At 48.2% G+C, this 16,666-nt stretch overlaps 1 protein-coding gene across 1 annotated transcript; it reads right to left on the reverse strand.

The window, feature by feature from the left end:
* Window positions 1-1,751: 1,751 nt before the first annotated feature.
* On the reverse strand, window positions 1,752-12,697 carry LOC146179020 (uncharacterized). The gene is made up of 3 exons (XM_084578716.1): window positions 12,436-12,697; window positions 7,417-7,491; window positions 1,752-3,287 (listed from the first exon to the last, which is right to left on the reverse strand). Exons 1-3 carry the CDS (start codon window positions 12,480-12,482, stop codon window positions 1,958-1,960), a joined length of 1,452 nt encoding a protein of 483 aa, XP_084434842.1. The 5' UTR covers window positions 12,483-12,697; the 3' UTR covers window positions 1,752-1,957.
* Between the last annotated feature and the right edge of the window lie 3,969 nt (window positions 12,698-16,666).

Below are 16,666 nucleotides of genomic sequence, written 5' to 3' on the forward strand. Positions count from 1 at the left end.
GGCACTACGTAATGAGTGAATAATTGTTTGCCTGCCTCGCGGAGCGGTAATTGTGTGTTGCGATGACGTCAGCCGAGTCGAACCTTCCTCCAGGCCGCATCTCAATTCGCGAATGGAATAGCCGCTTGCTGACACTTTCGTACGTGCTGCGCCCGGAAGCGTAGCAAACGTCATCGCAAACAAGGTGCTATGCTAGAAAATGTAGGAAATAGATGTGAAACGTAGTACTCGGGTGCGCGTGCCGTCTGGCACCACGGTAGAGGAGGAAACCAGCAAAATAAAAAAAAAAAAAAAAAAAAAACGCGAGAGCCCGTGCCGGCACTCGCCCAATGGGGAGAGTCTAAATCAAGGGAAGGCGCAGGGGAGTAGACGGGCGGCAAACTTAATAGGTTGGTGTCTTCTGCACCTTTGCAGTCAATAGCAAGCGGAGGGGGGGGAGGAAAATAGGAAAAAAAAAAACAAGTACGACAGCAACTGCTGCCACCCTGTTTCAAAGGGGACGCTCCTATATTACATCCGTCGATAAAAAAATCCGATTATATTACATCCGATTACGTCCGTCCGTTTAAAGTGACCAGCACCATGGAAAAAAGAGGTGATCAAGCTGATATCTGTAGGCCTTGCAATGCGCGCTACAATTTTTTTTAAATATTTGCTTGTCAATACTATTTGAAGGACTAGAACCAATTCTGTAAATACAAGAAACCTCCTAGGATAAAAATTAATAAGTTAACGTATTCAGTTGATTGGTGACGCAATTAAAGCATATTCCGCTTCTTACCTAGTGTCCGCTGTATACAGCCCTCATTATAGTCCAGAGGTAAAATATATCTAAAGCCACTTACCTTGTTTTCAATATTTTGGACCTAAATAAACGCGGCATATATATATCAGCTTTGGGAAGTTAAAATACCGTGAAACCAAAAGAAGGTGATGAAAATTGCTCTCTGATCTTTCGTCAGAGTACGCTGTGGTGGTTTGCAAAGCAAAAGATAAACCTAAACTGAAAGCAAGTACTCACAAAAACCTTGAAATTGCATTAAGAAATGTCAATTTCTTTCCATTTTTCCGCCATTAAAAAGATAAAAAAAAAAACGTTCTTTTTTTTTGTCTTTTTCTTTTTGCCTTCACATCTCTATTCGTATTGCGCTATGCGTTCGCTTTTTCTATGCGTTTGTTCGGAGTCTCGGCCTTTCGTATTGGCCTTGCTTTCTATTTGTGTGGTGAGCTGCCGCGTCTGACCCATTGCGACTCTTGTTTCACAGCCGCAGCTGCTTCGCAGTACAATGGCATGCTTCTAACCTCGACAGTGCGTTCAGGTGCTTTTGAAATTGTGCTTGTCGAAACTTTCGTTCTTCGTGATATAGAAGAGGGGACAAGTTCACATTTTGTACCATTGGTGCATCTGTGATTTGAACAATTTGAACGCTTCGCGTCGTAGAAAGCGTGAAGCGAAGACATCCATCGTTTCGCTAATATGCCAGAGTATCTGCAAGCCATAGACGTATACCAGTTAATCCTGAGACTTTCGGTTCTGAAAATATGAACATGGCTGTCGCAAAAATGAATCACTTGAGACTTAGGAAACACGATACAGGATTTCATAAATGCCCGTATGCATTCGTGCCACGGCCTCGGCCTTTCCCCTGTCAACCTCTGAACGCCCTGCCAGCCCTCAGTCTCGAACTGTTGGTACATACTGTTCAAAACTCAAGAAATGCACAAGAGCGTGACAAGCCACGCAGACTTAATTCGTGTATGCAAATTTTATACACCCGTTTTAATAGAGTTGTGCGGCACTTTCATGTACACAGTATTTAGTGCACTGTGACTAGCATGTCTGCGGTTGAAAAGTTCACCTTGCGGCACGGTGTCACGCAGGCTCAAGCGCCTCCTGCAGAATGGCCCGAGTGCACGAGTAACTTAGAGCGATAAAAACAATTATAGAGCACGCACGTCACCCATGGCCTGTCTCTTTCATCTGAGACGAATGCTCCAGGAACATCTTTCCTATAACCGTGCAGCGGCGGACTGAGTCGTTCCTGCGGACCGCGTCCGCATTGCGGAGCAGAGGTTCCGTCGCGTTCTTGCACAGAATCCTCGCCGCGTCCGCGAAGCCCGCGGCGACGGCCAGGTCCAGTGCAGTCATGCCTTCGTCACTGCGAATACCCGCGTCCGCCCCGTAGTCCAGTAGAAGTTGCACGCATTTGTCATGACCTCGGCGCGCAGCGACGTGCAGAGCCGTCTCGCCTCTCAGGTCCTGGACGTCGCGGACACCATAGTTTCGCAGCAGAGATTCCAGCAGTTGCACAACATTCTGAGACGCGCAGTAATGAAGCACCGTCTGGCCGAAACGGTCGCACAGGGAAGGATCTAGGAGGTCCGCTGTCTGCGTGTTCTTGTCCTCGAAGACCGGAGCGCATTCGCTCGCCTGCGTCGTGGCTGGCGGTTCGCTGACCCGCTCCTCCGAAGCTTCATCGCCGTTCTCTGACAAACTCTGCGCTTCTTCAACCTCGCTGTCGTAAGCGGACACACCACCATTCGGAGTCTCGTGTTGATCCACACCGCTTGTCCGTACCGAGTTTAGGCTGCTTCCGGCGACGCTGTCCGCTATGGACTGTTTGCGCGGTTTGTCCGCATTCGGCAGCTCGATAAGCAGCGCGGCCGTCTTGTAGTGTCCCTTGACGAGAGCCAAGTGGAGGGCCGTTTCCCCGCGGTCGTTCTGAGCATTGCGTATGTGCGCCGCTTCAAGCAGGACCCGGACCACCTCGGGTCGGTCGTGACGACCGGACGCGGCCAAGTGGAGGCACGTGTCGCCGTACAGGTTTGTGGCGTCCCCCTTGCAGCGCGAGGCGACCTCGCGTAGGACCTCCAACTGCTCGTCCGTGGGCGCCGCATTCGAGGACACTGCCGACTTGACGCAGGCGTGCAACGGCGTCAGTCCGTTGACGGAGTCTGCAACGCCCTTCCAGGAGAGCGCTGCGCGCTCGAAGAGTAGCTTGGCTACAGCGGGGCTCCGGAACACCTCGTGTAGGGCGGTCCATCCGCGGTTGTCGCCCAGGCAGGGGTCGCAGCCGAAATCCAGCAGCACGGAGGCCACCGCCGGCTGATCGTAGCGGGTGGCCTCGAGGATGGCCGTGCAGCCACCACAATCCTTGTTGGGGTCGTCGGCGAGCACGATGCCAGATGAAAGAGAGGCAGCCACGCCGGCAGCGTCGCCCGCTCGCACGGCTTCGTGCAGGCGCCGGCTCAGGGTGGCCTCGATGTCGCTGCCTTCCATACTGCAGCTGGGCGGAGAAGGGAGGCAAGGGTGTCACAAATGGAGCAAGCAATTCACTGCGAGCGGAAACTACATTGTAGGATTTGCAACAGGTAACATTGAATAGCGCAGCGAAGACTGATTATCGAAGGAGCTTATGCAACGTACGTTGCGAACTTGCTCTATGTCGTATACAGAATGTGGATACTGTAGATTTATGTTACGCTGTATTTAATATATCCTATGCATAAAAAAAAAACAATGGAAATGAAGCAACGCGTGTGTAAGTATACTTAATTCATGCGAATTCAGTCAACACTTAATCTATACGAAGCATTTATCGTTGGGTGGTTTATCCTCTCAAAAATAAGCACTAAGTGTACAGTTATCTTTGCGGTATATAGCTCTACTGCAGTGGTGTTTTCTGTTTACTGTTCAAAGCGGGCTAAATGTGATTTGTTACTGTTAACATCACATGCTTTGAACATCTCGCGCTTGGTTGCGATCTCCTATAGTTGTTATATCGCGTGTTGATAGGATAATGTTTATTAAATGGGGGCTGGCACGAATTCCTATTCACGGCAGAGTAGTAGTAGGCACAGGGTGATCATACTTGGACGTCAGTGCCTGTCTCGTACACTTGCAAACTCCCAGAGGGATAGCAGCGTGGATCGGGCCCGAGCGTCGTTGCGCGATTGGCCCGAGCACTGAATACGGAGACATGGCCTGGTAGGTATTTTCTTCTGCCGTATAGTAAGCAGGGCACTCCCGCAATACGTGTTGCACTATTGAGCGGGCGTCCATGCATAGTTCGCGTAGTCTCTATCAGCTTACGCGGGCGGCTGCAATCCTATAATTTTCGAAAACTTGCAAACGTTTCTTCGGTCGTCTTGTCCATTATTCTGCTATTGTTTTTAGTGTGTAAAAAAGGGCGCTGCATCACCCGAGGTGACCATCGGAATTTCGTGTAGGTACCTCCGTTCTGATTATCTAATTAAATTATTGTGTGACGTCATTATTACGGATGAAGTCATTAACAGTCGCCATATAGCAACCTACACTGGCTGGATCATGAGTTAGAGATGCGGCACGGACTATCGGCCCAATATTGGTACTGTGTTGGTAGTGCACTGGTCTCATGTCGGTCCGGACATTACCAAAGTAAGACCAATGTTGGGACAGTGGATTGCGGGGCAGCATGCCTCCTCGCGAGCATGCCTCTGACAGGTAGACAGTTGACAGGGCCGGTCACTGATAAGTCAGAAATCTCTGTGACGTCGCCTGCCTTAAAGTTGTTTGTCTTTGTGTCTATACTCACGTCAAAGGCGTGTGTGAAATCAGCTGACATTAGCAGGAAGGTATGTATAAAGATCCGGGTGAATTCAATCTGCTTTGAAATGGATGGTGAGCCTGGTCCTCCGTGGCAGCCGCCGGAGACTTACATATGACGCGCCAGGCAGTGTGAACAACATATTGATAATAGTAGCCATAATAATTAACGATGATTAACTGTTTAATATTTATTTCATTTTTACTTTTTATACTTTTACATGCATAAAAAGTAAGAAATAAAGCTTATAAATAATTAAAATAACAAAAAGAAAACACATTACATAGTAAAAGTTATAAGAACGTCACGGCCGGCTCGCGCTAATATTTTTGCATTCTCCAAATGCAGTTTCTGCATTGACCTCTAATTTTGTTTTTCTCTTTGGATAAACGTTCACGCCGCGAAAGGCAAGAAAACGCATCTCTCCCATTCCGTTCTAAAGCTAAGAAAAACGTGAAAGCCTAGCTCCAGCTCTTCTTTTTTCTTTTTTTTTTTTCTTTTTTTTGCATTTTGTCGGCCTGGCGAGTTTTGTACTCTTGTCAGACGGCCTATAAATATTTCACCATCGCGTTATGTCCGTATTGCACCAGCTTCATGGTCTTTTTCAAAATGAATTTATGCCCCTATTTTATTTCATTTCATTTTTATTTCCTTAAAGACTCCTTTTTAGGGGCATTACATAAGGGGTGGATACAAGTTTTGCATGAGATGGTACAAAGTCATGTGTTATGATGATAAATAGCTGTAGGCTTTTCGAGGAAACAAATTTCTGAACAAAGATTTGCTGCTAAACTGGCAACTATACAGAGTGAAATGGCACCCAAATCCTATAAGCAGCTGACAAGCTACTCGTCAGAACACCAAGGAAGTTAGCCTTCCAATTATAGAGCCTCCAGTTCCTATGAATAGAGGACAGGTATAAGAGGGCGAGAGACTATTTTAGGAACTTGCATAATGTTTCATCTCCATAATCCCTATAAATTTCCTTACCGCACACACCAACCTAACTTTCGGTCGCCGCCTGCTACGCTTGCCTTCTTTTGGAATCCAGGCTGTTACCATTAGCGACAACCGGTTATCTTGTCTTCGCATTACGGGCCCATGGGCGCTTCTTTATTTCTACTAGAATCTCGTTAACTCGAATTATTTCTCTAACTCACTCTGTACGCTTCCTATCTCTTAACGTCACACGCATCATTTTTCTTTCCATGGCTCCCCATGTTGTCCTCAGATTAAGTTGGACGTTTCTCATTAACCTCCAAGTTCCGGCCCCATAGGTGAGTACACGTAAGATGCAACTGTTTTACGCACTTTTCTCTTGAGGGATACTGGTAAACTGTCATTCGAAACCGGACAGTGCCTGCTGAGTGCACTTCATCCCATTCATTTCACACTCATGATCCGGATTTGTGGAATATGTCTGCCCTGAGGACGGGTTTGCTATTTTTTTCAAAGATTAACCCTACTGAAAAACGAAAATTTTACGGGGCAATAACCTCACACAATCTCGTCAAATCACATAGACTATCATACAGTGCAGATCATTATCATAAAATATCTTCCATAATTTATGTTAATGTACAAGAAACTATGAGATCTTACGCAATTATATGCGACTTGTATGTGATTTCTTACTTGAATTGAGTGAGGCTCCGTGAGAAAATGTGACGTTTTGCCTCATACAATTTTTTCAGTAGAGGTATGTCAATAACAAAATGCTGTACTCCCTTCCGTCGAGACTGTTGAACATTACGTTAGTTCTCGGCTCGTTATTTTTAGACTTACCTACCTTATTTGCCTTTCTAAGTCACTGATATTGCTTTGCAATGCTGCCCATCTTCATTACTTCTTCCAGGGACGACTATGGTGGTTTTGTAGCTGGCATAGATATTTCGCACCATTTGCACTCGTGCGGAGATATAGTTTAGCGGAGTTTAACAATATCCTTCCGTGGACGATTCCCCAGTATGCACGTGCCCTCCCTCCTTCTGCGCTGTGCATAGAGTGAGTGATATTTGGTCTGCATAATTTTCTTTAAAAAGGCAGTGCATTATTCATTCGTTTTCGCTGGTAGTGCACATAAGGAGTAACAATAATACACTCGAATCGTCTGCATGAATTCGAGTGCATGCTCTTCGCTCCTCGACAGCACTGAGAGTGCAGGGGTTCGCTAGAGATGACATCCCCCACTCACTTCAAGGGCCACACCTTGCTCTTCGTTGGGTAGATAAATCGCAAAGCTATGCTTATCTCAATGGGGTGACACGCTTCACAGAAGACGAGAAACACGCGTACAATGCAGCACTGGGACCACCTTAGCAAACCGCGATTAAAAAATGAATATATGAACATGAAGTAACGACTATATTTTAGAAGGAGCCGGTTTACTGGTATACAAGCAGCACACATGATGGGTAGGTACACGGTAAGCAAAAAAAATTAGAAAAGGGGGGGGGGGGGGGGTAATATAAAACTATATAACCACATTATTAGGAATGCTGGTACTGCTCGTCCTTTCATAGTTAGTTCCTCCAAGAAATATGTGTAATGGTTACCACTAACAGCTGTGGCGATGCATTTAATCTCGAAGGTTATCACTTTCAGAGCTTCATATACGAGACTGTACACGGCTGGCTGACAGATCCGAATTGATTCAAATAATTTCTACCCCTGCATCGAACTTGAAAAGGCGTCAAAAGGGCCGTACATCGGCAGAAGAAAGCCACTTAGAACAACAGGCTTGTCACTCACACGTGGTCAGTTATAACCGACAACTCCACGCGTCGTTGGCATCAAACACGCAAAGCATGAAAGGATAGCTCCTTACGGTCTCAGCAGGCGGCTGGCTTTTGGGTGGCGCTGGGTGACTCCGACGATGACCGGCTTCACCTCCGTCTCGTCCCTGCGCACATCAGTCAGTCGTCGTTCACACCGCACACTTTCTGCAACACTGTTCCAAAAACCCGTCGCACTGAAGATGTCATGCGTCCGGTCGTACTACGCGGCAGGCGCGCTATCAACGTTGTGACTAGCCAGCAGACCGCGTGCGGTCGTCCAAGACGGAAGCAAAGATGGATGCCAAGGCCGCTTCGAGAGTGTTTGCTCAGATTTGATAAACGCGATGGCCCACGATTGTCGGGAGCTACGCGAGTTATCTCTCTATACCCCTCCTCCCTCTTCTTCCTCCTCGCCATAGGGTGCCACAGTCGGAACGTGGTATGCATAACAATGGCACATAGCCCACGACGCTGAGTTGCGTGTACTCAACTCGTCGCGATGCCGAGTACACGGGAACAGCGTCGCCTCCTTCAACATCGGCGTTAATGGCGCATCGACAAACCAGAAAGGGAATGAAAATTGATTTACTCTGAGCTATTTTTAACATGGTGCGTGAAAAATCGTCGCACAAAAGATCTTGCTTGCGTTGCCGTCGGCCTCGCTGACTTTGCGAATAGGTCTTTTCAAAGATGGTGCGGTACCATGCTCTCTCTCTCTCTCTCTCTCTCTCTCTCTCTCTCTCTCTCTCTCTCTCTCTCTCTATCTCTCTCTCTCTCTCTCTCTCTCTCTCTCTCTCTCTTTGTCACTGATGGCCCGTACCACAACAGGTCCTTGAATACAGTATGCACATTTTATTGCGATAGCAATACTGCGCCAGGTTTCGAGCCGTCACGTGGTCCCGACGGAGGAGGCCACGCTTGACCTTGAACAGCCGAGGAGGAGGAGGAGGCTGGTAACTTACGCTCTCGCGTCATACTCTTAAGGATGAGCTTAAGTGTCCCCTAAGGTAGCACCTTACACTGATAGGGAGTGATAAGCGAATAATGTAGCAGGCAAAAGAAGCTTCCGCCGTTGCTATCGCAATTCAACTAGTGTTAACTAGAGTACAACCACAACTAATTTTTTGTTTCTTCGCAGTTCTGATTCGGGATGCAGAGTTCATATAGCTAGAGTTCATATGCATGTTCATATAGCTAGTGTCACAGTGACCACAATATCCATGTTATCTTGTTGATAGGAGCTCGTCTGGCTTTGCACTGACGCTTTTACTTCGCCGAGTGAGGCGTTACTCTGCTGCACTTAATTCTCACTTCATACGATTCAAACGAAACTTTCAGTCTCACATATGATTGACTATCGACATTTGGCGGCGAAATGACTCCTTTGGGACTGCAGAGTACGTAAGAGCGAAATTTATGGTTGAGTGTCCGCCTAGACCGCAGGCTCGGTCCCGACTAACAACAAGACTCCTCGACCTAATGAATAACCGTAACCCTGTGTGCAGAACAGCGAGTGACTAGACATAGAGAACAATAGATAGTAAGAAGTTAAGGGACGCACTGTAGAGTTGTCACTCAATCAATATAAACCTTCTATTTTTCTCCCGTATTTAACGAAATAAAAAAAAAGAAAAAAAAAGACGCGAAGGCTTGAGTAAACTCTTGGTATCTCCTATATCTATATGTCAGCGTGCTTCCGCGTTATTCACGGATGTGTGTCTCAGTCGAACTTCTTATCTTCGCTGGGCGGCCTTCAGAGACGTCTTGACGTGCTTGACGTATCCTGATGCGCATTTCCCGGCGAAAATACACAGTTCAGTTATGCCTCGCACTAAAGGAATGACAGTGCAACCTAAATGACATGGTCAACCCAGATCACGACATTGTATCTGTTACTATCGTGTCGTTGTTGTGTTAACTGTCTGACATCTCTTTTATTCATACCCTTGCCGTTTTAGTATTGATTAGCATTACCTCTGATTATGGAGCCGGTCGCAAGCTACTATCAGAGTGCTAATGTCACAGTCTCAGTCAAGCAACCAATGGTAGGGATGCACAGAGGCACGAATAATATACTAAATACAGCTGTTGCAAAAATGCGGGCCCTACTTGATGTCATATAGAGCATGGGCGCATCTCGCTGAATCGGCCCAAGCAAAAGGCTTTTGCGCTGGGTGCCCCATCATGTTCAGGTAGTGCACGGCAGTGCAGAGGAGAACACAGAAGTGGTTAGCACTCAAAAGCAAATTTGCGTGCGACCCTGCGTTGAACTTCGAAATACGTATACATCGAGCTCCTGCTTCCTTACGAAAACTGCAAAATAAATTTTAAAATTTACAAGGGTTCAATGCTGCTGAAGCAAATATTGAGCGAAAGCATTAGCTGCGGGTGACCGAGCGTTCTTCTCTTTTTCTTCTTCCTCAGCCCACATATAAAGCCCCTGCTTTAACAAAGCCGTATGAACGTGCCTTAGTGGCCTATAGGGGTAACGTGAATGCCAGGATCCTAGCAGGCTGATTCTGACATAACCGTCCCATGTGAAACGAGAGACCCAAGTTGGCAGCTCCTGCCAGCCCATCTATCGCTTTTGTGTCACGTGGGGTGTGACGTCACGCGCTGCCTCGCTACGCCGACTGCTTCAGTTGGTAGCCCAGCTCTCGATCACCCTAGTGTCACGTGGGGTGTGACGTCACAGCGTGACATGGGTGCGGCCGCGCTACGCCGATCGCTTGAGTTGGTAGCCCAGCTCTCACCCTAGTGTCACATGAGGTGTGACGTCACAGCATCACGTGGGTGGGTGCGGCCGCGCCACGCTGAAGGCTCGAAACATATAGTATTGCTTTCGCAATAAAAAAAAAAGAAAACAGCTTGCTTCTCACCCGTACTGGAGCAGTATCACCCGTCGTGGTGGCTCAGTTCTTTTTGAACATGCACCACAAGATTTCTTCCTATCGATGAAGGAAATTACTTCAGACCTCTCGCGAGAAAGAAAAACAAAAGTGAGCTGGTGCTGAGTATATATAGAAGGTTATGGGATTTCGATGGAGGCGCCGAGACGTAAGGCGCCCAAGCGCTGTATAATATGAGAGTGCTTTTTTAAAGGACCACGCATGGTTGTAATTCTGACCCATCGTACAGATTCGAGAATTAACATGGCCTTCCACATGTAGCCCACGTGTAGGTTTTGAAAACTAGACCTCACATACATGCATAAAAATAGCAATTGGTTACGCTAAAGTGAAACGTCCATTTTCATTATGCTTGTGGCTGTACGTTGTCAAAGTTAACTGCCCGCAAGCAACTCATAAATAGAGAAGTGATACCCTAAATTAGGATACTGGACGCAGCACTCTGGAGAAAAGAAGACCGAGAAAAGTACGGCGATTGCATCGATTTGGTTAATATGTCATGTGATCGAAGTGCAACCGACCCCATAAAAGTTTTGTGGTTGAGCGTTTAAACTATGCGCGGAATTATCAACGGGTCCCTCGAGGCATTGACAATAGCGGCGTTTACATGGACCCGACAAGAGAGGATTGAGCAGAGTTATCGGGTCGAAAACCGGTTACCGCGGGTTCATGTAAACTTCGTCGGGTCGGGTCGAAACGATGACGGGTCGAGTTCAGTCAATTCCCGCGCAGGGGGTGGGGGTGGGCACAGGAAGCATGCAAACGCTGTCGGGTTGAGTCAGCACCCTCTAGACTTTAAACGGTGCGGAGAACGCTAGAGGTGATCGGGGGAAAAACCGGAATCGGGTGCCGTCTGCTAGTTCTTCGCCTCGATGTGAGGTACCGCCGTAATCGTCGCTCGTCCAGAGTCGGTTCTGCGCTCGTCGGGTCGAGTTCATGTAAACCCGGTAGGGTCGAGTCCACTCAACTCAGCTCCCTAACTCTACCCTCCGCTGTCGGGTCCAAGTAAAGAAGGCTCATTTGTACGCCCGAGGCCTACACGACGTGACAGACTGCTGGCCGCTTCGGTCGATCACCCATGAAGTTGAACAAAGTGGTCTCGATTCTTCGGGCCTCGTTTACTTGAAGAGATGGGCTGCGGTCGTTTCCATCTGCATTAATTTATAGTTACATACATTTCTGCCACAAAGGCTTACAGTTATGAATCGTGCTTGTATCTAAACACTAGTGTCCACGTGAACGGAGCCGTGTGCGATGGAACAAGGGTATTTTGTGGATGATCTCATGTTCCCATTCGTTCCCGGTTTTCTGTATGTATGCAATAAGCAGCATTGTGATGTAGCCTTAAAAGAAAAATATGGATATATACTCCTATAAATTTCATATTCTGTTGGAACTGTCATACAAAGCGATAATTCCAGTTTCTTTTTTGTTGTTGTTGATATAGGCAGAGTGGGTACTTTTAAGGGTTGACTGTGGATGTCTACATTGTGGTTGATTTCGTAGGCTACGCTTCAGAATGTGATTACGTAAAGTAATTATTCACACACACACTCCCAGAGCAGTGCTGACAGTAAGCAGTTGAGAATTGTGGCGAGAAACGTTAGTAGGACTTTTGTAGTACACGCCCCATAGCCGCACTGTCCTAATATTGTAGAATTTCTTAATTTGGGAATCTCTTGTAATGAGACATAACGGAGCTTCCCATAGCGAAAGAGGTACTGTTTGCTGGTGACAACGACGGGTTCGAATCTCAAACTTTACATTCATAACTGGCTGCAAGCGGGCGTAGACACGCTCCTGGCAGGTCCAGTGTATCATGCATGCAAAACATTTACACGCTGACGCACAAATAGAGCTATAGCCTTCACTATGCGTGGAAAGAACTGCTCTCAGCGCAAAGCAGGGAATAGAACATATCGCCTCAGACCAGCACAGCTACAGTGAGGCACGAACAATCGCTTCCGTCGGACGAACGCACCCATCGCCCTTGCAAACGCGCATAGTGGTCGCCTTCATAGGATATCATAATACAGCTTGGGGAACCGCGACTCTAGGTCGCATTTGGATGAGTTTAACTCTACACCTTAAGCGAATACTGCACTTTCTGCGTCGCAAAGGCATACGGAGGATCCAAGCGTTGGAAATAGCAATACTGACTCTTCGTCGCTGCTGGGGAGTACGCAAGACCTCTTCTCCACGGCCATGGTTTCCCTGTGGCGACGTTGGCGACGGCGGAATGTGCGCAGTGCGCGAGCACCGCTGTACAGAAGCTCTCGGGGTCTCTAAACGAGGATCACCTGCGTTGGGCCGCAGCTGGTCGAGCTGTTGTGTTTCTCGACAGTTTGTAGCTGCAGCTCCCTGCTTTGCACGGCCACCGGAGGTTGTCGCTTCCTGCCGTGAGGCAGAAAGAAAGAAAAAAAAGGGGGGTGGGGAAGGTGTTGACGACATATCCGTCCTCTCGAGTTGCTCTAGCTGCCACGGCGACGCCGGCTGATATGGTCTCCCCAGTTTTGGAATTGCGCGTTTCGACGGTGGCGAGCCTGTCAGTCGCTTCGTGACGCGTTCCGGTTGGCGCCTTCTACCAGGAGGAACCGATACGTGCGTCGCCTTGGGCAGGATCCTTCCGCTGTGACCGCCGTATGAGTCAGGACAAATTACTTCCGAGACCGCGTATATTTTTTGTGACTTTTCCTTTTTTTTTTTCGTTTTTTTTTTTTTGTCGATCGCTGTTGCGTAAGAGCGCTGTAGCAGACGCAAGCCGTACTGGCTTCGACGAGGAGACGAAGTTGAGTTATCGACAAGAACGTCTGGGTGTTTCTCAGAACTGCATATATTTCCGCACCCTCCGCAGCTGTGCTTTCTAAATCGTGTGTAATAGTTAGCGAGAGTTCCGAGAGTAGGATATCAATAATTCACGATGACGGGCGCATGCGACGCGCGACAACAACTCCTGGAAGCAAAAGTTTGAAGGTATATGTTGTCTAAATACATAAACTAAGCGAATGCTGTTTTCGGAGATTTCTATGATGAATTTTCAGACCGTATGGCAGCTTTGACCAAAGAGCGCCATGCACAATGTGTACTAAAAAAATTATTATTTTTTTTTTTATTTTAGTATCGAACCCATGACCCCCCCGCATGTTCGGCGGAGGCCTTATGGCGCAGCTAAGTCTATGTTCTATTTTATGATGAGCCGATTTATTAGTAACCAATATTTATAGCGACACGCTACCCCGTATTCAAGCACTAAGTTTGGTCGCCACGATGTCGTAAACAATTCCGAGATACGTGGTGATGTCTGGTCGCATAGTTGTGCCAAGTCAAGGAGAGGCGCTGACCTCATTGTTCGAGCTTTCGGTTTAGTTTTGCAGAGATCATTATAAAAAGGGGCAGGCTAACGGGCTAAATCGGCAGAACACCAACCAAAGGGCATCGCCTTTCAAAGCAATCTTGTCCACTCTGATCCGGCGTTTCCAAAAACATCATTCAATGGCCGCAGTTCGCACAGGGCTGGTACGTCCTCCCCTGATGTTGCTGGGACAGGTAGGTCACCGCCGCTTGCGGCCCGCCGCAAGCGGCGGTGACAATTTTTATCTGTTGTAGGCCGCCATTGCACCCGCCACCGTTTCGGTGGTGGACGACGGCTGTTGTTGCGGCGCGCGTCTTTCTCTCCCTCTTCCTTTTCTTTCTTCTCCATTTTCTCTGCACTAGGCAGCGGAGTTGGCTCAGCTACAGAGCCAGTAGCAGGCCCGTGCATTTTCTTTTCCTTCTTCCTACAGCCACGCCCCGCCGGGGTGGTGCAGTGGTAAGACGCCCGACTAATGTGCCGGAGTACCCGGGTACGAACCCGACCTCAGCGGCTGCGTTTCGATGGAGGCGAAACGAAGAGGCGTCCGTATGCTGTGCGATGTCAGCGCACGTTAAAGATCCCCAGGTGGTCGAAACTACTCCGTAGCCCTCTACTACGGCTTCTCTTTCTCTCTTTCCACTTTCAATCCCACCTTCCTCCCTTCCCTTACGGCGTGGTTGTGGTGTCCACAGAAAACAAGTGAGACAGTTACCGCGCCTTTCCCTTCCTATAAAAAAGTTTTTCCTACAGCCACAACAACATCAACAACAGGACCACGCGTGAACAGGACCAGTATTCTGAGTTTTCGTCGTTATCGAAAGTGTCGCTATCTCGCTTGACCCCGAGTCATCTGATTGGTGGAAACGCCGGAACGTGATGTCACCTCTTCCGGTTCCGTAGTGGCAACGCCCATTTCCGGCGTTCCGACCAATCAGATGGCTCGAGGTCACGTGAGATAGCGACACTTCGATAACGACTCAACTCGGAACACGGGCCCAGGATTGTAACTCTCTTGTAGAGTCCATGTACACGTAAAATATGCAGATGACACGTGATTAAAGCTACTTGCATGCTACAGCGAAAGGTGGGAAGGTCGGTGAAGCTAACTAATGCTTTTTATGGTTTCCTATCACTTGTTGCGTGAGCGTGGTAGCTTCACCCCATTAGCCCAGTTCGAAAGTTTGGAATAAAAGGCCGAAGGGTGCCGTCATATTGGACACATGGCTGTTTATGACACCTGCCAACACCCGTAGAGCACGAAAGCGCTGAGGCATATGAAAGATCCAGCACGCTTTAGCCTCACGTCGAAAGCCATCTGACTCGAGGTTCATGGAAAACTCTATACGCATACATTGCGATGAAAATTCAATCCATATAGAAATGTTCCGCTTATTTGTCCTGTGCAAAACTTGAAAGACAAAGCGCATCGCTATACCACCAGCCGCACAGCGTCCGCGCTGCTCAGATGCTTGAGTGCAGACCGCTTTCGGCTGCCTTGTACATGTCTGCTGGCACGCGATGGCTGCGAGCCTTGACAACTATTTCATGCCATTTGAAATGGGGACGCTTTCGCACGTTCTTTTCATTATCTTTATAGAAAATAATACCATAATTGTACTATAATATGTACCACATCGAGCCAATGCTAAATAAATGTGCGAATTCTTATCATGTAAGTACTCTTATCACATGCTTGTTCTAAGAGCTGCTTGGACAGTCGATATCTGGACCCACCTGAATAGAAGAAAAAGGCCACAGTGGATTTCACTACGGAAAGCCGATTTCGGTCCCTCGAGAATAGATCTGATTTCTATTGCGAAAGCAATACTACTTTCACTTTCAAGCCTTTGCGGTGCGACGGCGGTGCACAGGAAATGACCTTTCGCATGACCTCTGTGTGACGTCACGCCTCAAAGCTGGGCGACCAACTCGCGCCGTCCGTGAGAGACGGCGGTGCGCATGAACGGCGGCCTAACTCCCGCTCTCTCCACCAGGAGCGCCACAGGTGTTATGACGTCACGCCTCAAAGCTGAGTGACCAACTCGCGCCGTCCGTGAGAGACGGCGGTGCACATGAACGGCGGCCTAACTCCCGCTCTCTCCGCCAGGAGCGCCACAGGTGTTGTGACGTTATACAGCTTTATAACAGTAGCCTTGATAATGGCGGTGCATTTAGTAGATAATGATGACGAGAGCAAACGTAATGCACCATATGCAGCACCAAAACTCCAGCTTTCGCATTTCTGCAGTGTAGATTCCACAGTGCTCTCAATTTTTTTTTTTTTTTTGCATCGGACGACAGAGATGTCGGAAACGTCTCCTCTCTGGACTGCAGAAAAACGGCGGTTTCGCTGCGGCTTCCACCGTGCTAGCGCCAAGCGCAAAATGCAGTCCAGAGAGCACTATGGCGGCGCCCAGCGACCAGTCAAGGAAGACTCAAAAGGAGCCGCTTACGAGAGCCATCAATACTGCCGTGATTAGAAAAGGCGAAGCTTAATTTGACCACGAAGTTTTACTTGGGAAATCGACGCGACGCCTGGACTTACCTCTTGGAGCCCATGTTTTCATTAGAGTGGCATGTTTGTGATGAGCTCTGTTGCTGTTGTGGCTGTAGGAAGAAGTAGAAGAAAATGCACGGGCCTGCTACTGGCTCTGTAGCTGAGCCACCTCCGCTGCCTCGTGCGGACAGAAGAGAAAATAGGGAAGAAAGAAAAAGAAGAGGGAGAGAAATACGCGCGCCGCAACAAAACAGCCGTCGTCCACCACCGAAACGGTGGCGGGTGCAATGATGGCCTACAACCGATAAAAATTCTGTAGCAGGCTAGCTCCTGCCGCAAGCGGCGGTGACCTACCTGTCCCTGCCAAATCAGGAGAGTGAGGGCGCGGTACCCTATCGAAAGAGCCGAATTAGATTCGCATAGTCACTGTCCTCTCGTAGAACAACTCCGGTGGTTTTATTGGATTCGAGGCCTTCCACTACATCTGTGCAGCTTCAGCTGCAGCAACGTTAACTTCACACACCATACTACGATACTATATC

The sequence above is a fragment of the Amblyomma maculatum genome, chromosome 9, assembly GCF_055883805.1.
Source record: "Amblyomma maculatum isolate TAMU_Amacu chromosome 9, ASM5588380v1, whole genome shotgun sequence".
Classification (NCBI taxonomy): domain Eukaryota; kingdom Metazoa; phylum Arthropoda; class Arachnida; order Ixodida; family Ixodidae; genus Amblyomma; species Amblyomma maculatum.